At 41.0% G+C, this 27,089-nt stretch overlaps 1 protein-coding gene across 12 annotated transcripts in view; it reads left to right on the top strand.

Annotated features, from left to right (window-relative positions):
• Positions 1 to 26,868, top strand: part of LOC107267991 (potassium voltage-gated channel protein Shaker) — a 118,631-nt gene extending 91,763 nt beyond the window's left edge. For 7 of the 12 annotated variants that reach the window (XM_015740246.2, XM_015740244.2, XM_025085335.1 and 4 more), the window contains 7 exons: positions 4,233 to 4,356; positions 6,257 to 6,522; positions 7,193 to 7,836; positions 9,231 to 9,360; positions 12,121 to 12,311; positions 13,632 to 13,805; positions 14,027 to 26,868. In XM_015740246.2, coding sequence (XP_015595732.1) covers positions 4,233 to 4,356; positions 6,257 to 6,522; positions 7,193 to 7,836; positions 9,231 to 9,360; positions 12,121 to 12,311; positions 13,632 to 13,798 — 1,522 coding nt within the window. In that variant the 3' untranslated portion in view covers positions 13,799 to 13,805; positions 14,027 to 26,868. Of the gene's footprint in view, positions 1 to 3,961; positions 4,132 to 4,232; positions 4,357 to 6,256; positions 6,523 to 7,192; positions 7,837 to 9,048; positions 9,179 to 9,230; positions 9,368 to 12,120; positions 12,312 to 12,425; positions 12,567 to 13,631; positions 13,806 to 14,026 lie in introns of those variants that run through there. The other 5 variants (XM_025085337.1, XR_003059779.1, XM_015740248.2 and 2 more) reach the window with 5 other exon arrangements.
• The last annotated feature ends 221 nt before the right edge of the window (positions 26,869 to 27,089 follow it).

Genomic DNA, 27,089 nt, shown 5'->3' with positions numbered 1-27,089 from the left:
CTGTGATTAAATCTGTACTTGCTTCATGGTACAACTATGTGGTCTGTGCATGTGTATCTACCGCAGGTCACTTCCGGTATCTGATAAGAAGTCACAAGTCAAGTCTTGCGCACTGATAATACCTGAAAGATATTTAGCTTGGGGTAGGCTGGATTTATCGTAGTCCTGGATATTATAACGTGACTGCGGCTCCCGGTGGATATTTCCTCTGTAATATGGATATTCGTGTTCCTTGTATTTCACAGAGGATAACCCGCCGACAAAGAGCCTTCTGTCCTCCTCGAGGAAGCTTCCTGTACGCATGCAGACACAGTAAAAATCAATATTAAGTGCCGTCACGATTCAACGTTTCAGTCTCCTCCTCCTACTACTCCTCCTCCTCCTCCTACTACTCCTCCTCCTCCTCCCTCACCCCTTTCGTTTAAGGGAGGAGTGTACTTTCACTCGGTCGTCGTTTTACAAATAAGGCTGATCAACGCCCTCGCTTTTCTCTGCTCGTGCTTGATCATCTTTTTACCCAAGAAATTATCTTTCTCCGACTATACCTTTTTCTATGTAAATATACGTCTGAAATGGTCCGCTGCGCCATTGGGTTAAACTATATATATATATATATATATATATATATATATATATATATACATCCAGCTGGAGGATGACCTTCCAGACTGTTTCTCGAGGGAATTACTAAATAATCCCACGTAACGTAGCCTCGTTCAATGAAGAATAGATACACGATACAATTGATCATCCGAGATAGGCTGAACTATTAGATTATTATTTTTACTCTAATTTGGCAACGATATATCTTTGGAAGTTGAAGCACAGATAGAGCTATAGGTATATACAAAATATTCGTAATATCGTCAAGAGTTCCACAGAGTATTTTCAAAATAGATTATCTCGGGGTAACCATAAGGCACGTATCACGACTTGACTAAGGTTTTCTTAGTTTACATGAATATGCGAGTACGTCATCGTGCTGCTTGAACCAGGCCCGCTCGTGCTGTGGCCGTCACGTAAAGCTTCCAGGATTCTAAAACAAAAGACAACTAAATTATCAGACAATTATTTACGGTGCTAAAAACGCGTGGGGGATTTTAAATTCTTCTGAGCTCTCTAGATTTGGTACCTATAACTATATATATATTTCTTCATAGTGAACTTCTGTATCTATATACGCACGTGTAAATTTGTCGATCGGCGAGTTCCATGACTTTTTTCGATACGTATTAGCGACTACCAGGATACTTGATCACTTCCAGGACGAGTCTGGAGGTTTTTATGATGCGTGACGTATACTTCCAGGACCATAAAGCGGCACTCACAACGAATTTTCAAAAAAAAAAAAAAATGTTATGCTAGACACTCGGAGTCGTGACGGGCTTAGAAATGTTTCGTTAGGTTAGATTAGGTTAGAACTTCAGTGCTGTGATGTAGTAAGGTAGTAGTTAAAAAAAATCACACCCGCTTGCCGTTGTGAATGCCGCGGGTTCTAGTAGTACACGATTGGCGCAATTATATATGTATATACTATGTATACCTGAAAAATTGTGTCTAGCGAGAATTTCCTGTAACCGTGCTCCGATTGGCTCTCATCGACGTACGACCTCAAGTACATCGATTCTAGATCAATTAGCCCATCCCAGCCAGTGGCCCGAGGATGCTAATGAGCTATAGGTAATGGAGGACCTCTTGACACCTCGATTTAAGAGGCACTCGCATTAAACGCCTCCCTGAGAAACGGCTGAGGAGTAACCTGGGCTGGTTGGGTAGCAGCTCGTGCACCACTGGGTCTATAACCCTAGTTTGAATATATGACGTACATAGGAGACCCGGTGAATTCTTTCGTAGCCGCCTCTCTGCTATGCTGGAATAGTTTGAGGCTACAGTGGGTAGATGACGCTGTTGGAGGTTGGGTCGACCAGGTTGCCGGGGAACGCAGAGGATGGTTTCTAGCTTTGCTAGTTGGAGCGAGAGAGACGGTAGATCGGTAGAGGGTGGCTTCTCGAGTAGGCTGTAGGCAGCTCGTAGCTAGAGAAAAAGGGACGGAGAGCTACCAGTAGGAAGCAGCTAGAGAGTTCAGGGTGGGTTGGGAGCGGTACTAGACTCCTTGACGAGGGCCTGAATTAGTGATGAGTAGAGACGCCCAGAGGACGCCTCTGTATGTTCGACGCTTAAAGACGCGAGGGATATGGCACCCTGGTCGACATTTTTTTTTTTTTTTTTTTTTTTTTTTTTTTTCATTATCTCCCAGACAAGGGTTACGGTTTCTACTTCTCGCTTCCTTGAATCAAATCGAATCATCCCTTTTCAGGTTTTTATTCGTACTTGGCAGAGTCTCTTGTTTTTAAGCTTTCTTTCCCTTTATGTTTACTCGTCATCCTTCTTCTTCTCCTCGTGACCTCATCTACGCGAACCGTATAAATTGTCTAGGTAGAACAGCAAACAATTCTTCAGCCCGTTCGACGTACTCGCGTAATCGTCGTCGGAGAAGTGTCTCACCACCCCTAGATGGTTTCGTTGGGTTTCCACTATCTTGAGATTATGCGTGCAACGTTCTACCCCTACTGGTATACCAAGAACCTGCATTTTTTTAGACTATTTCGTTTTTTTTTTTTTTTTAATTCAAACTGACTGTACTAGTCAGGGGAGGTTATGCATGCGTCAAGAGGTTCACTAGAAGCCGTAATGGGATTTTTGTTCAGGAATCGTTCATCCCTTTTGAATTTTCTAGATGACTGGTCTATAAGGATTCTTGATACATCTGTCTTCTTTTTTCTAATATTCGCTCTTTTTTCGTCTTCGACCTTCCATCCGGAAATCGTATCAGCATTGCTGATCATAGACTCCGGTAAGGGCTGAATTAGAAAAAAAATTTTAAATTAACAAAAAAAAAACTTTTTTGTATAATAAGTAATTATGTCATACTCTTTTACTTTGTTGGATCGAGGGTGGAGGGAACGTGGTGAGGTTCTCATAGACTAGTAAACCGACTATCCGAGCATCGTAAATATTTACCTAGCGAACTAACCTAACTTTTCCTAACGGTGGCTTCAAATTACATGACCTTGATACTGCCGCTTGCGCCAGATGCAACTCAACGTGCGTTCACTGCATCTTGCAGTACCGACGGTGCATGTGTTGACGAGTGCCTGTGTCCAAAGGCACAAGTTGTTAAAGCGGGACGTTAAGTTATTCTTAGTGGAATTCGAAATACGCGGTACTTTGCCTCTTTACAATGGACATAATCCACGGAGCGGATCGGACGCTTGGAAATGGTTGGAGAGGGCGAGCGGAAGTAGCCATATTGTAAAAGCGTCGCTTCGATGTTTAATCGCGTAAATATTAACGAATCGAAAAGAATCGGAGAGAAAGTATCGGGTGGTCGATTAGAATAAAGTGGCAGTAAGATGAATCGGCAACCTATTGTGTAATCTGTTGTGCAATGCGTTGGGAATAGGCGGCCTATTTTCTACGAAACAGTCGTGGGCTGCCGTCAGCCATGTTTTTTTTCTCCTTCGTCAATGGCGCGGAAAAAGTTTGCTTCAATCCAAAGGACTGTCGTTTGTGGTGCTTTGATATTTTTCGAATTTCAATTTGATTTCTAAATTTTTTCTCTCTTTTTTATCGTCCGTATCCAATGCAAAGAGATCGAAATTCATAAGGACGATAAACGGACGCGAGTACAGTCTGTTTTAAAAATTTTTTCAACGTGATCAATATCGTATCTGATAAATACAGCAGGACTGTTATTGGAAATTCATAAAACTAGGTAAAATGTTTCTTCCGGTATGCTTTCACTTTACTAAGTCATACATATATTTTTTCTACCCAGAACCGCTCGTATTCCCATTACTGTTTCAAGCAGTTTCATTTTGTTCTCCAACAGGTAAAATGATACTAGATGTATTCCTCGATTAATTTTTTCAAAATCCTGGGAAAAAAAATGTCATAGATTCCCCGGGAGCCTTTATCGAATATATCGGACACCCTGTATCCATGATTCTTCAAATTCGATAGAACGTAGCATAGTCATAATAGGGCGAGGAAAATAGGTTGGGCGTGGAAACGGCGATATTTTAATGGCACGTGAATGAATACAAGCCTCGATACGTATAGCGTTACGAGGTAGTATATATCGAGAGAGATAAAAAAAAGAGAGAAATATAAACAAAAAGAACGAAGACAATACGATCATTGAGTAACGTAATGACTAATCCTAATTTCAGATCGCTGCCGAAGCTCAGCAGCCAGGACGAGGACGGGACAAATCCCCACACCCAATACACAGGCGTCACACACTTCGAGCCCATACCGCACGATCATGACTTCTGTGAGAGGGTCGTCATCAACGTGAGTAAATAACTAGAATGATTGGAAAGCACAATCTGTTATCTACTATCGACGAGGCCGATCCAATGATAATCACCGGGTCATGCGTTTAAATGCATACGTGATCGTAATCCGGCAAGTATAATAGTAGAGCGAGAAAAATTGACAAGGAGGATATGAAGGAAGAAAAAAAAAAAGAGTATAGAGTTATAGCTGAGTTACGTCGCCATAGTAAATAAACTTAGTTAAGAATGCATATTACTACCCTGTGAATGACAATCTTGACTCGCAGCTGCATCGAGATGAGATTTGAATTTCTAGTGTCTGAGCACGTTGCGAAATTATCCCTTAGGACTTGACGTACTCGGTAGTGACGTAGATGAAGTTGCGAGAGTTCACAGGAAACATGTGACCGAAAAGATTGTTACTGTGAGAATTTTAGTGAGAATCTTTTTTTTTCCGAATCTATCGCTATTACTTTTACTCATTTTGAAGTAAAAATAGGACTCTAATTTGATTATTATTTTCTAGACTTTCGACTGCATTCCTAGCGTTATTCAGACTTTAGGAGTATACGTGTAACTTGTTATCTTTTTTCTTTCTCTCTTGATCCCCCTTCTACTCTCTCCAATCCAATAAAGCGTATCATCCCGATGACCAAACGATGATTTATTGGACTATTGAACTGTGATTCACTGTGGCTCCCGTGAACTTGCACTTGGTCAGCCTATACCTTTGCTCTTGGACGTAGCCAATAATAAATGTCATTCGATACGGTAGAACGATTGGATAGGAAGTCATATATAGGATCTGTAGTTGTATTCTGATCTTGTTTTCTAGGAAAATAAATATTTGACGTTACGTTGAGACTTTCGTAATTTTTTTTTCTTTTTTTTTTTAAATATACAGTCAAGAGATCAAGAGTGGATAACTACCGTACCTGAGGTGGATAAAAGATTTTTACACGATGACTCCCTCTTGCACGGCGTACTAAAATATATTTTATTTTGGTAACGTTACGGCTTGGCCTGTTCGAGTAAGATTATCTCAAGACAAGAGTGACCCAGAGACATCATTTTGGCATTCGTCCAAGTTCACCTTGGAGTCAGGAACGATATAGCACCAAGGTCACGTCTTCGTGCTATACGGCATCCTAAGGAGGATTATCACTTCTCATTGTTGACAAGACCGCATTGCGCCAATTACCTTGCATCGCCACTTCTTTCGTGGAGGATCCTCAAGGAGACCCACCCTGAAGGGATTCCCAGGTGATAGGAAAATTATAACATCCAGGATCACCGGCTGTACTCGAATTATTCTTCCTGGCTAGATGCCATCTGGGGACGTTATGTGACCCTGTATTGTGATGATCTAAGTCAATACCAATTTACATATGAAATTCAATCAGAACTATACTTCTTTTCGTATACACTTGATACCTCACAGATCTGACGGTCCATAGTTTCTCTGTTACCTCCCAGCATCCCTAAAAAAAATGCATCTGTTACTTCGATAATCCCGGTACCAGTTGACCGATAGGACTTGCATGATATGTACAAAATAAAATAAGGTTATGTTATATAGATAGTCACACTTGTACGTAGTCGGTTTCCAAAGTTGATCCTGACTCAGACAAGAGGCACTTCATCTGGTTGATCCGTTTCGGCGCGGTTTAGTTTGCTGAATCAGCCGCTAGCCGTTTAGAATTAGCGACGGCGTCGCGCGACGGATACCAGTCTCCAGAGCCTGTACCGATTGGCTAGAATTGTGTCTTTTTATCTGAAAGAACTTTGCAAAATTTTAGTAACAATTTTTGTTTACTTTTTTTTTTTTTAATACTTTAAGTAGCACGTTCTAGTATTTTTCTCTAGTACTGGACTCGGTCTTTGTTCTGTTTCTAATTTTTTTGAAATGTCCACAGGTGAGCGGGTTACGGTTTGAGACACAGCTACGTACGCTGAACCAGTTTCCGGACACGCTGCTTGGCGATCCGGCAAGGCGGATCCGATACTTTGATCCGCTACGCAACGAATACTTCTTCGATCGGAATCGGCCTTCCTTCGATGCGATTCTCTACTATTATCAGAGCGGCGGTCGACTTCGTCGACCCGTCAATGTACCCCTTGATGTCTTCTCCGAGGAAATCAAGTTCTATGAACTCGGCGAGCTGGCTACTAATAAGTTCAGGTACGACTTGACTGACAAGCTGAGCTTGCAGTTTCTGTATAAGTGGAATTAACGGCGGGGTCGCAAAATGTGCCCTGACTGGCAAGGCACCAGGTCCTAGGGTATCGGAGATAAGATAAAATAGAATAACCTGCATCCTTAGAATATTGGATCCTAGCGGGAATGTACATTCTAATTGGGTTTGAATGCATGATTCTAGAGAATTAGGTCAATTCCTATTGAAGCGACACGGTTCTCTGAAGGATCCAGCATGTGGATACTGTCTTCCTGTAGATGACGTTGTAGAATCTTGATACCACGTACAAGAGTAGGTGCTTTGGTTATTCTCATGTAGCTCGAGGAAAACTACTGGGAATATCGATGAGGACGGACGCGTGCCTTGCCAGTTTGGCGTTCCCATATGTAAATCCAGCACGTGTCCATGGTCGAAGCGATGATGAGGTGTTAATGTCTGTCATCGTAAGCCCTCAAGAAATACGTCATAGATATTTATATCGAGTCATCCGAAATTAGGATAGACGAAGTTGCTGAAAAAAATGTGAATCTGCCCTAGTACAGTGTAGAGGAAAGCTTGAAAAAAAAAAGGGTGTAAAAAAAGGGTACCTCAGAGGGGGGTATCCGGTGAATGTAAGAACGAACGGGTGAGAATACTGTATCTGATTGTTGACAGGGAGGACGAGGGTTTCATCAAGGAGGAAGAAAAACCGCTGCCGACCCATGAACTCCAGAGGAAGGTGTGGCTGCTATTCGAGTACCCGGAGAGCTCGCAGGGCGCGAGAGTCGTCGCGATCATCTCCGTGTTCGTGATCCTCCTGTCGATCGTAATCTTCTGTCTGGAGACCCTTCCCGAGTTCAAACACTACAAGGTGTTCAATACGACGACGAACGGCACGAAGATCGAAGAGGACGAAGTGCCGGACATTACCGACCCGTTCTTCCTAATAGAGACTATTTGTATCATCTGGTTCACGTTCGAGTTATCAGTGCGCTTCCTCGCCTGCCCAAACAAGCTAAATTTCTTCCGTGACGTAATGAACATCATCGACATCATCGCGATCATTCCGTACTTCATCACATTGGCCACGGTGGTGGCTGAAGAGGAGGACACGCTCAACCTGCCGAAGGCTCCGGTCAGCCCGCAGGACAAGAGCACCAATCAGGCAATGTCCCTCGCGATACTCAGGGTCATCAGGCTGGTCAGGGTGTTCCGAATATTTAAGCTGTCCAGGCACAGCAAAGGCCTCCAAATCCTCGGGCGAACTCTAAAGGCCTCCATGCGAGAGCTCGGCCTGCTCATCTTTTTCCTCTTCATCGGTGAGTCCGACTCAGCCACCTACACTTCTTGCCCGCGATCCTCTCTTTGCCTCGCCGGTTACGTGTCCTAATGCGTGCCGGCGTCTGCGAGCACCCACATACTACGAGCGGAAACAACGAAGATTAATACGCCAACTATCCTCCACCCGAGACACCGTCGTCCTCGTCGTCGCTGTCGTAGTCTTTTTTCCTAGTGTAAAAAGTAGATCCGGTAGATCCGTTAGTCGACTTATTGTTGGTCCTCATAGTACTCGCGCTTACTCTTACCGACTTCCGGGTCGTCCTTTCTCGACGGAGCCTCGCAAAGCTTCTCCGAGGAAGGACGGCCCAACACGGGGAACCTGGACCGTGTTTAATCGCCGCCTAGAAGACAGCCCTAGAGTCGAAAGGTAAAGAACAATTAAAAGAAAAGAAAGTTCAGCACGTGGTAGTACGATGCGTCTCAGTTTTAATTTGAAAGAAAGAAAAAAGTAACTAGAGTCTATCCTATTCGCGACGGCGGGGATCTCAGCGAGGAAGAAAACGCGGATCACCAGGAAGTGGAGGATTGAAAAGTAACCGGATCCTGATAGGTGAGACCTGGTGGTGGGACGAGTGAAGGTAAAACACGTTATAACCGCCAAGGATGTGCATGTGGAGAGTCGAGGAGCGAGGACGGTGTCTCGGTAGGAGGAGGATGAGGAGGAGGAGGACGAGGAGGACGAGAAGGAAAGCGAGATCTTTCTAGTATCGATTGTATATCGAGAATCGATCATCAGCCACGAGGATGCGAAGGCAGATCTCGATTTGGTAGGTACCTGATACGAGAACGCCACGTCTGTACGCAACAGTACAGAGATTCAGCAAATTAAAAGAAAAGCAAACAAGAAAAGTGTTTATACAAGCAACAAAGTACCAGAAAGAAGAATCTTAAAGCTGAGAATCCGAAGAAATATTGATAACCAAGAAGCAAAAGCAACCAATCCGTACAGAAGTCCTTCGAAGGTTCGCAAGGCCAATAAAGAGAATACAGGGTAAAGAAAGTAAACAAAAAAAAAAAAAGAGATACGTAACCAAAACTAACCTTCGTACAGATACATAACCTAAAAGGCGAAACGCATGAGAGAGTAAAAGGTATAAGAGAGATGAAGGTATTTTTTTTTTCTTTCGGATGCTTGAGTGGTTGAATGAAAAATGGTGCTTTCGGATAGTAGCGAAGAGGCCGTGTTTCAGGCGTGATCCTGTTCAGCTCGGTGGTGTACTTCGCGGAGGCCGGATCTCAGGAGAGCTTCTTCAAATCGATACCGGACGCGTTCTGGTGGGCGGTGGTCACGATGACAACCGTGGGCTACGGGGACATGAGGTACACTCTACGATTTGATCTCTCTGAACGCCTTTTCTCCGTTCTCTTGCAGGTGTGGTGCTATTCTCCTCGGCGGTTTACTTCGCGGAGGCCGGCTCCGAGAATTCGTTCTTCAAGTCCATTCCGGACGCGTTCTGGTGGGCCGTTGTCACGATGACGACCGTGGGCTATGGTGACATGACGTATGATGTACTCACTTTCATTAACATTTTAGTTAATGCCACAGTATGCTCCTCCCTCCTCATTTATCGTTTACAATTAAAATACCTGTCGTTTAATAAATGGCTCCTACGCTCTACCTCACGCCTCACTGTTCGCAATCAAAATCTTCTTTCTTTCACATCGTATACCAGTATACAAGTCACTTTGACTTACGATCAATCTTTCATTGGCTATCTCACGCTCCGCGACCTCACGTTGATCATTGTAATCGTTATGATCTTTTCTTTTTTCTTTTGTCTACCGGCAATCATCGCCAGTTACCATCCGGTATTGCTCTTTGTTGGTTATTGTTACGTACGCTCAAAGATTTTGGCATTTTGTAGATCTCATGATTTTTAAAGTCGTTTTACCTCGAATTCATTAAATTTACCTCTTCTACGTCCGTTCACCTTCTTCCGGATTAAAATCCTTGGTTTTTCTTTTCACGTCTCCGCTCACGCTATATATATTTATCTCGTTACTAAATTTATCCATTAATCCTTCACGTATCCAGCGGTCTCTGCATTTTTCTCTTGATTTCTCTACTTGGGACTCGAACGTTCATTCACCATGCAACCATACCGATATCGCGCATCTTGAGAATTGCACCGTACACGGGAATTTTCATGGAGGAGAATCGCAAGATCATGTTGAATTTAAAGAAGATGGAAAGAAAAAAGAAAGGAAAAAGATTAAGGGTGCTTTTTTTAAGATGCCCGATCGACGTCTCTTTCGTGAAAATTCTTTGTTCCACGCGTTCGCGACAATAAATAACGATTCGATCTAAACCTTAATCGACAATGACAATTTATCTCCAATGACCGCAATTTTTCTCTCTCTCTCTTGCTGCTGCTGTACAAAATAAATTGTCAGCAACGACATGAACATCAATTTACAAAAGACAAAGAGCAGTGCGACATACAAACGTCATAAATCCAAGCGCCACGAGGATGAGAATTTGGTCTGACGAGTTTATCGAGGATTCTCATATCGGTTATCGTTATCACCCGGTCATCGGTATAATTAGTATTCGGTTAATGAACTTTCTCTCTCTCTCTCTCTCTCTCTCTCTCTCTCTCTCTCTCTCTCTCTCTCTCTCTCTCATTCTCTTTCTCTCTTACTCTCTTACTTTTACCTTATCTAATTTGATTCCTCGACTCGGTCCGACCAATTTTCATGTCGAGACACTTTTCGTTTAAAAACGACCAACCAAGTGCTCTCGGTACTCGGCCAAACAAGGTATATATATATATATATATATATATATATATATACAAATTTTATATATATATGTGTACCAAAGAACAAAATGGCCGAGTCTCATTCTAACCTCAAATGACTAGAGCTACTAATTCGCGCGCGATGAGAGGAGGGAGCCCGCGGATATGCGCATTAAATAAATGAATGAATAAGTAATCGCGAGATACTGGCAATGGCGCCCTCGTTCCTACAAAGAATTTTCCGAGGTTCCGTTTTTTATATTATTGGAGTACATCAGGAGTAGCAATTTGGCTACACGACGTAATGCATGCACCTCGAGTCCAATATATATATACACTATGTACATAGAAAATATTTACATACTATATATATAATATATACACACCATGGAATGCTGAGAGAGGCATGCTGTTGACTATTATCACTGTTTCGTCTTACACACAATTCTACTTTACGCCAATCATAGACTCACGAGAAAGAAAAGAGAGAAAATGAAAATTATTCGGACTCTTCGCAACGAAATTAGTAACAAATGACAATCACAAATTCACATAATGCCCGAGTAACGAACTCATATGCTCTTAACGAAAGGAATGTTGTTTTATATTTTAACTCTGTGCAATGCGCCATTTTTCTTATCACTTACTAACACGGGTTTCTTTGATTTTTCGTTCATTAAATTAGGCGACACGTAGAGGAATGACTATTGCTGATAACAGTGGTATCTCAAACTATTGATGATCAATGCTCTGCACAGAAACATCTCACATGGTACATCACATGGTACATCATACATTGAGCATATACAGGGCTGTTCGGCTCAAATAATTTTATTTGACATGGTTGAGCTGAACAGTCGTGTAGACACGTGGACATTCACGGCTACTGATGGAGATTGACGGTGCTAGGTTAGAGGCAGAATATTGAATGACCAATATGCGAGATAAGTTTTTTAATATTCTTCACGTCTTCAAAAGCTGAACAATTATATGTGGATTTCGTAGCGAACGCAATGGTAATTAATTGGAGGACTTGTTATAAAAATCTTAATAATTATTACAAGGTGCAGGAAACGTGGCCACTTGTGAGAGGAAAAGAAAGGTATAAGACGTTAGCGACTGGACCAAAATGAATTAAGACAAGGTTATGGCTCTAGATCCAGTGTGATTAGGATGGACCAAGAGTGGAAGCTGCAAGCGGCATAGTGCAGGGCGTAAAAGGCTCGCGCATTGGAACAACGATTTGCCTCTAACCAGACATAACGAGTAGTCGTATTGATACCGCGATAGAGCAGCATACCCGAGCCTCTTTAGCGAGTCTAATTTTAGCTTAGTTCCTAGTCTAGTCTAGACTTAGAGAGCACTTGAACTAGACAAGCGGCACTAGTTATATTCACAGATGAGCCTCCCGCAAGTAGAGCCACACTCGACACGGCACACAAAATAGACACCACACCTCGCACAAAGCTGAAAGCCTCGGGTCGAGTCTCGTCCACTGAATCCATTACCGGTATGTTTCAGGCCCGTGGGAGTCTGGGGGAAGATCGTGGGTTCGCTCTGTGCGATTGCTGGTGTCCTGACGATCGCCCTGCCCGTCCCAGTAATCGTCTCCAACTTCAATTACTTCTATCATCGAGAGACTGACCAGGAAGAGATGCAGTCGCAGAACTTCAATCACGTGACTAGCTGTCCATATCTCCCTGGCACTTTAGGTACGTACGTATGCTCTGTCTTCATTTGGATGATCTACTCCGATAAGACTTTTAAAACTCTTCGTACCCATGGCTCATCCATTCTCATTCCTTATGACTCATCCTCGTTTGCAGGTCCAAGCCACCTCAGCTTTATTCATCCGCAAGCGAAAGCGCAGACTCCGCTCGCATCTCACTCCCTGGTCCTCGGCACATAGCTTTGACTACTTTCTCTCCATCCTAAAATCAGCCAGGCAGTTCCTTTCTACCCAAAAGGTGCTCATTGTCTCCAAAACACTTTGGCAGACCAAGTGCCGATTTGTCAATGTGCCAATTTCTCTTCGCAAAGGAGACCCCCTGGGCTCTGTGCCCACCGACACTTCTCTCACCAGGTCCCGGTGTCATCCACTTAGAATCGGAGTTCATTGTGCTGCCAATTGCAAGCCGGATCCGTTACGTTTCTCGGATAAGAGCCTGTCGGATCTTCTCATTTTCTATCCGATAATTTGTGTCCTCGCAGCTTGTCCTCTGAACTCCTTTCGCTAACTGACCCTTCTTCCATCGGATGACCTGGTATCCGTGAGCATACTGAAAGAACAAAATTCACCTGCTTTGTTAAATGGATCCTGGAAAGAATACTTTTACACGTACACGTACCAGCTGAAGGTACTGCCTCCGGTAGCTACGTAAACTGGCATTCCTACTGTAAGAGGGATGCTCTCGTAATTACGTGGTTATCACGACAAAGAAATTTCCTTCATCCCCCTTTGCATAGAATATGAACGACGCCAGTAGAATGCGTACCGCACACAGTCTGAATACTCTTTTCAGTGGCGCGACTAAGTCACCTGGTAAATAGGTTGTGGCGAATGGAGCTTATAATTATCGTTTGACAATTGTTATTCTATCAGGTTCCAATTGGTGATGAGCTACAGAAAAACAAAAATATATTAATAATGAACTAAAAGAAAAAGCTTATAGAGTATCATATATTTTTTTTTCTCGCTGTCTATGCATACATGTATATCCCTGTGCACTTTGTCATTTGTGTCATATCGTTTCTTCCCCTATGAAATCTTTATTCCGGTAAATGGCGCTGACACGATCAGATTAAGTGCAAGGCTACTCGCCACCTAATCCGTTTACTTAGGAAGCCACAAGAGACATGACTACTTGATTCTTCGCCCCGGCTGCCCGTCAAATCGTAACCTTTAACCCCTGTAATACCCACAATGATAGACACGGCTGTAGTATTAGATTGACTAGTGTAAAGGTGGTCCCACAGTAACGATATGAGACAATGCGTATAAGCACTAATAAATTTCCATTAAAATTGCACAGGTCAGCACATGAAGAAGAGCTCGATGTCGGAGTCATCGTCAGACATAATGGAGCTGGAGGAGGGCATTTTGTTGACCCATCCGGAGGACACCAAAAAGTCAAACTCCAACCCCCGACACAACAATAACATCAACCCAGCCTGCATGAGCATTGAGACTGACGTCTGACTACTAGGTATTTATTACGTGCACGACAGTGTCAATGGTTTCTGTCGAGAGAATCAAAATAGCAATGAAAATTAGACAGAATCCAAGGTATCGAAATTTGTAGAAACGATTATAAGGTTGACTGTTAATGGCAATTGCGGTTTATAGAACGAATAGGAGCCATTGGTCTGAAGGTAAACGCGGCGAATCTTGATATCTTTCGGCTAAGGGTTTCGCTTGTGGTTTCAGTGAAGGAGACGGTGGCAGCGTGGTGGCCAGTGCTGAGCAAGTTGTCGAAGAGCAGCAACTCCCTACGGTACCTGGTGTAGGCCTCCTCCACTTTGCACGCTACGTACGGCGCTAGTGTGTCTTTGTCCGTCTATGCCAGGGGTGCGTAAGGGTGGGTTTACCCTACTGCGCCAGTCTTGAGAGAAAGAAAAAAAAGTGGAAAGAATTAATGAAAAAAAAAGGAAGGAAGGAAGGAATAAGAGAATGATTTAGAAAAGGGTTCACGCGATATCTCACGTAGAGACTTTTGGTACGCGCACCCCACGTAGGGACCTACGAGTACTGCTGTACCATTACTCGCGCCCCACAACCACCGACTCCAGTGTTCAACCGCATCTCCGTAGCGCCGTTCTCCCCGTGAAAAAGGGAGCCCCGGCAGTCCGCGGGGATCATACCAGATAATACTAATTAATTATTATTAATAATTAATCGATTAAATAAGCGAGGTAATACGTTTACGCGAGGCTGAGAAATAAAAAAAAATTTTAAGGAAGAGGGACGTGCAAGGGGTGCCACGAAGGAGCGAGGACGGTACAGAGAAATGGAATACGAAGAAGAGGATAGCGAATAAGGACGGAGTAAGGTCCAAAAGGAGGAATCACAAGGAAGATGGCGGAAGGCGGAAAGAGTGAAGACAACAAGGAGAGAGAGAGAGAGAAGAAAACAGTCAAGGATGGATAAAACAGGGGATACCAGAATCAAGGGAAAAGAGCAGTGGGAGAGAGAGGGGGCGGAAAAAAATATTAACAAAAAAAAAAAGAGAATACAAAAAGACTATAGCGCAAGAGCGTTGCGACGTCTTGGCGCCGAGGAGAAATTTTTTAAACAAGTCGTTTTTACGAAGATAGACGCGCTTCGCGCGTCCTAAGCGTCGCGTTTAAGGGTAGCGCTGCGCCGCGTACACGCGTAACGTTCTGCGCGTCTACGCGGTACCATCGCGATACGTAGTGTCTTGTGGGCGCATAACGACAGGTGGCTCTCCCGGTACGTCCCTGTCTCTGCGCGTGCGCGAGACTCGCCTGTCCTATGTGCGCACAGAGACACAGAACCATATAAATATATAAATATTAATATGAAATTAAGGTGTAATGCAATGTTAAGCGTTGCGGCTTAGAGAAGAAAACCGTGGAAGATCTGTCGCGCTTTTGCCGAGTTCCCTACCCCCCTCCCCTAAAAACACACACACAATCACACACAGAGATAATGCCGTACGCGATAGTCTCCCCCACTCCCCTGACAACCACCACTACCACCGCAACCCTTCTTTCACATAATCTTAATCACCCTAATTAATTCCTTCAAGGTAGACCTGATTAATGTGCGCGTGCTCGGGCAATGGCATCGCGACGTCGCGGCGGTGAACGACGCAGAGAGACAAAGAAGAGACGGTTTATGATTCTATGAGCCTTCGCGACGACTGCTAGAGAGAGAGAGAGAGAGAGAGAAATAAAAGAAGGACATGACTTACATTGAGAAAAAGAAAAAGAGATACTATGCAGAAAGTGAGGAAACGAATCACGTAGTGATCGAAGCAGTTTAGAAAATCAAGCGGGAAATTGGAATGTAGGTCACGACTGGTTTGTACCTATGATATTTTAGGGTAGTCAAGCGTGTGTTTGCTCTTGAGACGTCGCAAGGATTTATAGGATTTAAAGGGAAAAAATGGCCATCGTGCACTGTAGTACTCCGATAATGGAAATATCCTTTTATTCGTCGTCACGATTAAGTTCCATCCCGTCCGCGTAACAGAAGGTTCCTCGTGGTGAATCGCGACGATACGTTCACGCGGAGGACGTCGAAGCGATGTTTCTTGACGATTGTCAATTATAAATGATAATTGTTAACGAACGCATCATTCGATTCACTGTATTGGGATTCGCGTATTACCTTTCTCGTCTGACTAAATTTTTTCTGCGTTGCCTAAAAAACAAAATTCTTCTTAATTATCTTACCTACCATTTTTACCTATCTTACACTTTGCCTTTCTTCCTCGACCTACCTACCTTACCTACCCTAATTACTTATCGGCCTGTATATCCTTCATTCGCGATCCTTACTTCTTGCCGATTCCACGTACTAGCTAGCGTCTATTTCTAACTATACTCTATTAACTATACTATTCTATCATCTATGTTACTATCTATGTACAGTATTGCTTTTCTCCTTCCAGCACAGCTGGTGACTGCCTGCCTATATTTAACTTAGACCCCACGATCTACGTGTCCACCGAATTTGATCCCTCCAATAACCGACACTTGGTTAAGAGGTCTAAAGGCTCGTGTTGTTGTGGAATTATTTAAATTTTAAAAAAGGGAAGAAAAAGGCCAATCCGGATGGAGAATTAAGTGCGGTTCAAATCAATGATTGGGAGTCGAGAGCATAGACAATTATGAGTGAACGATTAGCGAGAGCGAATTACTGAACGGAGGAGGAGATTCGCGAGGTGAAGTAAAAAAAGTATTAAGAAGAAATTTAGTGAAAATTTGCGAAAATTTGTAATAACGTACGACTGAAAAAAAAAATTGTGACTTATGAGGAAGTCCAAAGAAAAAAACGTTTTCAATAAATTCAAATTATCTTTTGGAGATTCGACGAAATGTCGTCCTTCGTTTAAAAACGGATAGACTGCTAGTGACAATTTTTGTATGGAGTTGATAGTTAATCTGTCCGATTTGTTAGTCGATACTCAAAGACAATTTTTGTACATTTTTTTTTTCCTTCCGCAGACCGTACCAGCTAAATTTCGCGCATATGCTCGCAGTGCGTGTAAAATCACGAGATACCGGAATGACAAAGAGAAGAGAAAAGAAGTTTGGAATTTCGTCGAGAGCTAATTAAGAAGACAAGCAGGACTCGACAAAGGCAGTAAATTCGCACTAGCTAGATGTCCATTCGATGTCCCTCCAATGTCCATTACCCAACAATCCTAAGATCCCAATGCCTCACGTATGAGATTCCTCGTTCCTTCTTCCCACATGGAGCCAAAAACCTTACATGAACCGATCCTCCCTTGGTATCCACCATCATGATCTCCTCCTCGCAATCCTCCCAATCACCAGCCGCACAGCCTCGAGCTAAGTTATTACAAGTCTGGAAAAAAAGTGTCCCGATCGAACTCCTAGGTGTACGTTAGCGAACCCTAGGTGTAACCCGCATCGTAGCCTTAGTTAGGCTAGTGAACTAGGGATTTGGATATAACTAAAAGAAAATTAATGAATTATGGATTATCCAATTATTATTACCGTTATTATTATCGTTAACCTATTATCATTGCCATTATTATTATCATTATTATCGATTGTTCATTCGTAGTTAATTTAACGAGCGATCGACTCTAAACGAATAAAAAGAATTTGAGGTTAGGTAATGTTATCGAGGAAAATTGGGCTTTAAGGAGGCACTAGGTAAACAGATATAAACGAAGTAACTCAGAAAAAAAAAAGTAAATACCTATAACAATCACACATGTAAACAAAACGTCATCTGTTGACACCTGTCAAAAAAGCACGTGTAACACGATTTCGAAGAATGCTGGTTGCAATCGCCTACAAGTAACGACGGCCACTTGGCTAAAGGGAGATGCGGTAATAATGTTTTTCTGCTGGGCGCGTAGGACAAACATACAAACACATAATCCTATATAATCACAAGCAGTAAAATATACAAAGCGGAGAAAGATCGATCGTTAATCGATCTTTGGCGATCAGATTTTTTTTTTTCGGTATTCGAACGAAATGAGGCTTTTTATCGTGTTGTACATCAGCGAATGGCGTCCGTGCGTATCCTTCCTCCTCTTACTCATTTTATTCGTCCTATTATATCCGTTATCAATTTTATTACTCCTAATCCCCGAGCAATTCGATACTCGTCCTTCCAAATATTGTCACGGTGTCACGAGCGATTACTGCCATTTCGCCAACATCGTTAAGGCTCGTTCCGCGCTGTGCGAGGATCTCTTGGTTTTCTCCTATCAATGAATATAAAACTAATAACCATTATTGATCATTTACGGGGAATGATTTATCGAGCGAGAAAGGAGAAGTTGGGATTGGAGAAAGAGCGATTGGAGGAAACTTCAAGTAAACGAGTGACAAAAAAAGGTCAAAGATCAAGCATTGACTTTCGTTCGATTACCATTGACAAACAATTAATCGTTATGCGAGCAAAAATTTGTGTGCCATTATTTGAAAGACCTGTAGGAGTATAACGCGCCCGTACAGAATCCACACACAGACACAAAAGACACGGAGTTCAATGGACGCCTGTTATGCACTCACCGTACGCTAATCGAAGCCTGACATTGCATAAGAGTAGAATAACTGGACAAGGATGTAAATTCGATTGTTAAGCCTAGAAAGTGAATTTTATTCGAGGACATCGATCCTTTGCTAGAGAAAAAGTTGGAAAGAAGATATGGCGAGGATGAAGAAGGGTGGGAAAAAAGTAATAATAATTAAAAGAAAAAAAAACTTAACCCACCACCATGTCAGAAGGAACAATAAAGAACGTGGAAAGTGATGAGCGTTGAGATGATGAAGAAGAAGAGAAATTGATAAGTAAAGAAGACGGAAGTATACACGGAGGTTTACGTTACACGCTTTGAATACAATACTTGAATCTCTCGCCTCGCTGATGTAGTGAGAAAGAAAAAAAATATATATAAAAAATACGATGCATCAACTACAAGCCTAGCTAATTGAGGGAAAAAAAATATTCTATAAAAGATAAATTTACTACTACTATTACTGCTAAACGAAAGAGAAGCAACTATCGTAAACTATTAAAGAGAAAAAAAAATACTACTCTGCTAGACAGCGTAGATCGTTAGTGGATACACAAGATGAATAGGTAGGGGTAGCGAGTCTGGCCGCGACTCTTAAAGATTTAAAAATAAAAGCCGATCGCGTTTAACGACAACCAAAATTTAACATTGCGAAATGGGTTTCCGTGAGGGAGACTACAGCTGTATCTGAAAGTGGACGTATCACCACTACCACAAAGAAAAACCCAAATACCGATTTTCCCGTTACAGCATAGGCAAAAAGAGGAAAAAAAAAAAGAGTAAAGAAGGAAATATGTCAGAAAAGATAACCCTGGCAATATAAAAAAAAATAGAATTTTACGTTACTTCTTACGTTATCTCGAAAGGGTAGTTTAACAAGAAAAAAAAACCACACGGTGCACAGATACTGTTAACTAAGGGCGAACCTTTACATTGGGAACCTAAGACTCTCCGTATTCTATCATATTACACTACAAGAATCCAATACCAGCCGTAAGATATAATATTCCTGCTGTCTCGACGTACCGTATAAAAATTATATTCTCCCTTACCTCCCCCAAACCCCCAAATCCCATGACGCTACCATCCCCATGGATTCATTTCCGCCAATTGTTCACTCGAAAGTATTAAAGCGGTGCGGTGGCCCGCTATGACTATTTCTCTTATTATGATTATTATTATTCGTGTTAGTTATTATTATCGCTGAATCTCGTTTATCGCCTTCGGATTCACCTTCGACGTAGCGTTCCACCCCTCTTACAAAAAATAACAAATATAAACCTTTATGTATGCATAGCGAGACACGAACACAGTGTTACTAACCTTACAAAGAAACAGACATACACACAAACACAGATCGACCAATAAACAAAACGAAAATTAATAACAATAAAACAATCGGAGAACCGTACCGGTCGATAATATACTCGATACAATCGATATTTACAATACGACTCGTTATACTCGTTGAAATTAAAAAAAAAAATAAATAAAAGATCGAAGCGCCACGATATTACAAAGACCGTCCGACTGTAAACTATCCTTTTCCACTTGAAAAAAAAAAAAATGAAATTACTATACATACGTATGCCACAAAAACTTCTTACATACTATATTCTAGCTGCTATTACTATACATACGACAAAACTTGATCCGTTCTTAATGCGTGCGTTTACGTCATACGTACTCATATGTAATACTGACATAGGGCGAGACACAGAGGACACGTACAGAGATACTTAATTTATTCCTTCAACACCTTTTTTCCCCAGTCTCTTTCCTCCCCTCATCCAGTCAACCAATCTCCCCTCGAAAACCTTCGACGTCTCAAATCATCGGACTTCCATTGTTATACCCTGGTCGAAAAATTGACATTGATAGCTTGTGCGCTCTTGCACCAAAACAGATTGAACCTTATATTTATCTAACTTAATTAATTAACGACTTATTCGATTTAATTCTATCGATCATATTAATTGCTGGATTACTTGAATCACGTGTTATTAAACGTAACAGAGTCTAACCAAGCCATCACGTACACATATGACTCAGAGGACACGTGACACTACAGAGGGCACTGCTTTACCTTCGCCTAGCACTTGTACCGTATAATTCCGTTGGGTAATTATGACGGATCTCTCTCGATTGGATAAAGGAGAATCGATTGATTGGTTATCGATTCGAGTCGTTGACAGGACGATGGTCAATCTTGGGTAGATTTGGGAACTCGGCTATGTTCCCGGTGCTGCCTGATGGTCGCGTTTGAAGTTTCACCTGAAAAAGAATAGCATTATACTTGGAAAATTAAAAAAAAAAAATAATAAAGACTAAATAAAAATCGATCGATCGATTCTCCGAAATTTGCGTAATAATCGGATACTGAGACTTGTTCCGTTATAGTGAATCTAATTGGAACGACGAGGCTTCGATGCGATAAATTACAAAGCGTGCAGGATAAGCGCGTGAAGGGTGAACGGGAAATAATTCAGAATGCATTCCGCCATTTATAAAAAAATATTTTAAAAAAATTAGAAAAAAAAACAAAATAGTTTTGCTACGAGAAAAAATACGTTAATTCGAGCAACACGGCTAACGACGTGATAAGCGATACGAGAAACAAGGGCGAAGCGCAGTGGCAGGATAAATGCTGTAAACAAGAACAAAAATCGCTTTATCGGAAGATTCATGAGGATTTCGCGTGATTATTGCCAAGGGAATGAAATCAAGTGCCGTCGGACATCCCTTATTGAGTTGCGACTCGTTATCGGGCTTGTCGATAATAATAATAATGTTGCACCGATAAGTGACCGGATCCGCGTACTGCTGTTTTACTCATCGAAATTTATTGTTTCGATTAATCCCTTTTTTTTCTTCGATATTTTTCACGTGACCGTAAAAGATTTAATTGTGACAAATAAATCGTACTGAGATAACCTTGATGATGATTGCGATAAGAAACAGACTGAAAATGGATAACGAGGCTTAATTGATAAATAAGGGGAGAAAATAAAAATATATTATCGGGGTACTGAGGGGAGTGAGGGGTGGCTGCGGTGCCAACGAATCGTAAATAGGGGATGTTTGAGTGGGTGCACCTCCGTGCGAGACACGAGGAATCGAGAAATGCGCACGGAAAGCCGTGAGAAGAAAATAGATTGACAACGCGTGCGACCGCTCGTGGATCGAGCTGACCGCTTTCAAGTGATATATATATGTAAATATACTCGGTGCCTACGATATATAAATTTGCGCTGTAGTATATTTACGTGTATATTCGTGTATAGATATTATACGATCGACATTAACATTGAATTAATGTAATTATTAAAATTAACGTTTGTTATTATTGAGGTTTTCAATAATTTGAACCCCTATTGAATACATAATTATTAAATTGTAAGTATTATATATATATATATATGAACAAATATATATATATTATATATATATATTATATGAGAATAATGGTAAACGAGACCGTTTGAGGTGATGATAAACGTAAATATCGCTCACACTAAAAAGAGGGAAAAACAAAAGATCAGTCATTACAAGAGTAAACAAGAAAAAAAGAACCTAATGTTACTATGTATATGAATGACTTTGACTATGACAAAGCTACTTAGTAGGCTTAAAAAATTTGTATGAGGGGTCCCCGCGCGGTGTGGCCCACCGTGCCAAGGGCCCAGTCGATCAGAATCCGTTTCATTAATTAATTAATTAATCGATAACTTATTTATATAGTGTTGAGCACTGTTTTAAGTGCTTTTCATTTTTTGGCTGTGTGAAGCTTCAACTAAATAAAAAGTAATTATTATCATATTGGCTTTGCGTAATCATTCTCAAAATTTCTCTGAGGTAACGTCGTATTAACGGTAATAGGTAAAGTTACAAAAAAAATATTTAGAAGACAGTGAGAGAGAGAGAGAGAGAGAGAGAGAGAGAGAGAGAGAGAGAGAGAGCCAGAATGTAAAAAAAAAGTGAGAAAGAGAATGAGAGAACGTGAGAGAGCATGGAAGAAAAAGAGAGAGTGAGAGGGAGCGTGACGTATTGTGGGAAAGCAGTTATGGAAGAAAGGAAATAAAAATAAAAGTATAATAAAAAAAAAAGTAAATCACGTCGTAAATCGTTCAAAAAAATATGTTATGAATTCCGCGTCTCCGTTTATATGCATTTTAGGGAAAACTTCAGACACTATACTATTAACGGTACTAGCCCAGATAAACATCCTGCCGAGTTGCCCCGGGTTTATGCTAAGAGCCACCTGGCCCGTATTTTTTCAAAAAGAAATACGAGCACGCACGAGCGCGTCCATCTCTTAGTGACGTTTCCTCATCCTCGTCGTCGTCCTAGCCTATGGGGTACACGTACACACGATATTATATACGATATATATAATACATATACATACATACGATACGATAGCTCTATATTTTCGCCTGAAATTGATTGATGATAATGATGATGATTGGGCTGGAAAAAAAATGAACAAAAAACAGAATGAGAAAAAGATACAGAGAGCGAGAGAGAGAGAGAGAGAGAGAGAGAGAGAGAGAAAATAAGAGAACAAAGCACACCCAATGTAAAGAAGCTAATTTTTTAAAGACGTCAAAGCTATGTCGACTTTCTAAACTCGCCGTACGTATTTCTACGGCATGCGGATACGTTCGCTCGATTTGTAATACATGCTTCGTATTAATTTTTGCGGCAGTGCACCGAACCGACTACCTACTAACGATAAGACTTCACCATCATTTATTTCTCGCCCCGTCACTATAACCATCTGATCCAAACAGGGTATCAGTCGACGAATATACGTATTTGAGACGGTAGGGTACCGCGAACACACACCGTAACATTTTCGCCATTTCACTTATCAATAATTAATTATCGAAAAATCGCAAGCAATGTCAATCATCCGACATCTGTTTCTTCTTCAATTAGTTTGACAAAGTTCCACCACCACCCGCCAGCGCCACTTGCTCTAAATGCGTACTCGCTGTTGGCTATCGCTGTTTCTCACTATTTTGAACTAGTTATTTTTTAAACAGTCTCACTCTTGGGGATACATTACTATCTTCCTTACTGATAAACCGCATCCTATTCTTCATTCACTATTTCGCGCGATAACACATCCTCGAAATAACAGAGAGCTCAATTGGCACGCTCCGCCTGTAATTTTCTACGCCATTTTTACCCGGGCGTATCTAGAGAATTCAAAGACGAGAAAAATTTCTTACGTTACAACAAGGCGTTTCGCTTACAATTAATTAAATATAAAGAGACGATTCGACGGGAGTGATACGCGTTGCATAATGACCGCGAGATTTAAGAGGATACATGAAAAATGGCTTTCGTTTTACGCAAGCCAGGTAGTACCAAGGCACTCAGGGCAACGATATATCGATGAATTTATTTGTACGATGATCTAGGTTACTCCGTTGTGTCTCGAGATTAAATTACGTGCGCATTGTACACGCGACAGACATGTATACACTATGAGGGAGAGCGAGAAAAAGAGAAAGAGAGAAAGCGAGTAAGAAAGAGAAAAATTTTAATTACAAGAAGCACAGAGGTGCGGAAGCTACACGCGCGTTACGTATTATATGTAAATTTAAGGAGGATACGTTACTATAATTATGAGAGAGAAAGAGAAAGTGAGTGAGAGAGAGAGAGAGAGAGAGAGAGAGAGAGAGAGAGAGAGAGAGAGTCTGTATATACATGAAAGAATAAGATGAGAGTATCTAATTGCGAGAAAGAGAATAATTCGTTATAGTACCCACGTCGTTTCCTCGTTGCGTACCGTCGTGTACCTATAAGTTCACGAGAGACAAGGAATGAGTCAAAACAACGTTTAACCTGAAATTCGCTAGTTGACAGGCCGTGGAAGTAAATAATGATTCCCTCGGGACTCAATTAATCGTTTCTGATTATTAACGCGATTAAGGAAACGACATAAATTACATGAGAATCTCGCGAGGAGACGTTGGGACGTGTCAACGCGACGCTAAGCGTCCCCGCGGTTTTTGACTGTATGCAACAATGCCAATGTACCTTCCGTACCAAATGAATACTTTGCCGTTTACACTCGCGATGAACACTGAGAATCAGGTAAAGAGGATAAAGATGGTGAAGGAAAAGGAAAGAGTCAGTTAAAAATAGAAATAAAAAAGATAATACGATAATAGGAATTTGATCGCGTGTGCATACGATTTTGCGTGAATGTGATACGGGCGCAGTGCGCGGCAAAATTTAAACGCTTGATAGTTATCGGAAGTCTGTGGGACATTGAGAACGATGAAGTAGGAGAGAATGCGAGAGTGAGAAACAGAACGAGAATATAATAGACGTGTGCATGATGAGAGGATTGTGAGAGAGAGCGTGCTACTGCTGAGCAAAAAAAGCAGCATCGAGCATTTCCAATAATACCAACACCAATAATACTCCTAAAAAAATAAACGTAAAGCTAACTAAATGTTATAAAAGGAATAATTACGTACGTACGAAAACATGCATCGTTAATTATCATTTAATCTAACACGACTAATTCGGGCGTTATACCTTACCTAATATGATTAAATATCAGTTGGATCATTAATTATTACCTATTAATTAGCTATACATTAAGGCAGTCATATAGTAATCGTATAGTCTATTTGTTAATGTTTCAGATATTTTATTAAATGTTGATATAATGTACGACGACATTCCTTATATTGTTTGTGACTAAATGAGAGTAAAAATCCCGCGTATTAGTCATTAACGGCTGCTCCGCTCGTTTCGGCTGACAAACGTAATTAACCATAATTAAAAAAACAATGAAAGGAAAAATCACTGTTGGATCACTCGAACGCGTAAACGATCCAACGATCAATCAAATAATTATCACTGATTCAATTGTATTTCGAATATAGTTCCCTACGATGCCTTCGCACAATCAAATCCGCAATTTGCGCTGAGCGTTGCGCCAAAGAGAAGAAAATTAAAAATATCACACAGGACACACATACACACGCTATACAATTTCGAGGACGTTATAAATATTTTATTATATGCATCTCTTATCAATACCATCGCCACCATCACCCACGACTATCATCACAGATATACCTTGAAGCCAATCAATATAATCAGTAATCCATACAATCCGTCAATCCAAACTTCCACCTACACTTGTCAACGACTATCGACGAAGGATCACCGAAAGTTTTTTTCTGCGGAAAATATAAGGTGTTCATGCGTTCTGCATGCGAAAATACATAAGGTCACAGTGTATGACGCAAGATGCGTGTAGAAAATATTTCTTTTCCCTTTGGCTTGCGCGACTATCGTTTTAAGATCGTTGATGAGAGAAAAATTTGAACTTGACTTGGAATGTTTCTAAGGAACAGAAACGTCGTGGCGGCGAACGTCCTGATTAGAGTCAAAAGGGATTAGAAATTGATTATCGTAAATGGACATCATATCAAAGATCCCACACAATGTTAAGACAATATGTAATTCTCGAGAAAAGAATAATGTCAGCAATATTGTCAACAAAGGATGGTTTTCAATAAATTTGTTAATTGTCGCAACATTGCATAGGATATTGAATCGTCGTATAAAAAGCTTCTCATCCTGTTGTTTGAAGGTGATGGAATGTGTTGTATGTGAGGAGGATTGACTGTTAACGAAAGGAAAGAAAGAATGTGAATAAATGATATAGAAAAGAAGTAAGGATAACGGAGATAATTGTGAGAGAATGAAAATGAGTGCATGAGAGAGAAAGAGAGAAAACGTTGCATGGAAAGAGATAAAAGAGGGTGAAGGTTACGGTAAAGAAGATAGGAAGTGGGAAAATAAGGTGGAAGGGAGCGAAAGAGAAAGAAAGGGGTAAGATAAAATGGGTGAAAAGTGTAAATACGTAAAGTTAAAGTCGTTTTACTGAAATCGATATAATAAAGGACGATATACAAGAATTGATGAGACAGGACGTCGAGTAATTCTAAAGGGAAGTCGAGAGACGCGTAACGATTTGAGATTTGTTCTTCTGCAATTGTAACGCGAAAATTGCTAAAACGGCATTCATCGTTTGTAATGTTTTATAAATAAATTGGCATATCAATTTGAAATCAAGACTTCTCTCGAAAACAAATTCTCATTCTCATCGATGATGATGCTCTGCTGGTTTGGAGCTGTAGTCATATCGTTAGTGTATAAGTCTGTATGTGACGATGTTAATTATTGTAATATAAAACTAATAAGTAGGAGCATATCAAACTGTTTGTCTGGTATTACTGGGCATGCTTCAATAGGTTGTTTTATAATGAGATCTGTTCAACTTTCTTTCGTAATGTTTCAGAATCAATTGTTTGTAAAAAAGGACATTTACTTAAAGAGCAATCGCAGCACGACAAATTTATCTTCATTTCTCACCTCTGCGGAGTGTTTTGGGCCCTTCCGTCCAATACGCCATGTACCACTGTCATTATTCGTTTAATTTTGCAACCTACCTAAAATAAAATTGTTAATGCTGAAACCATAGGAACATATGTACATACCGTGTATTCATCCTTTCAAAACCAAAGTATCCATTTAGTAATATCCTTGATTATCCTATAACCTCCTCTAATGATGAGATAACAGTAAATAAATACTGCCAGCCAAACATATAGTTTATTTATTGAATATTAACTTCCTTAATTACCTGATAATATAAACTGCTGATCTTCACTTCACTTAAGGGCTTGTAATTGTACAATTCAA

Source organism: Cephus cinctus, unplaced genomic scaffold (genome assembly GCF_000341935.2).
Source record: "Cephus cinctus unplaced genomic scaffold, Ccin1 Ccin1_scaffold0462, whole genome shotgun sequence".
NCBI classification, from domain to species: domain Eukaryota; kingdom Metazoa; phylum Arthropoda; class Insecta; order Hymenoptera; family Cephidae; genus Cephus; species Cephus cinctus.
Note: the sequence above shows the minus strand (reverse complement) of the source record. Positions and strands in the feature narration are given on the sequence as shown.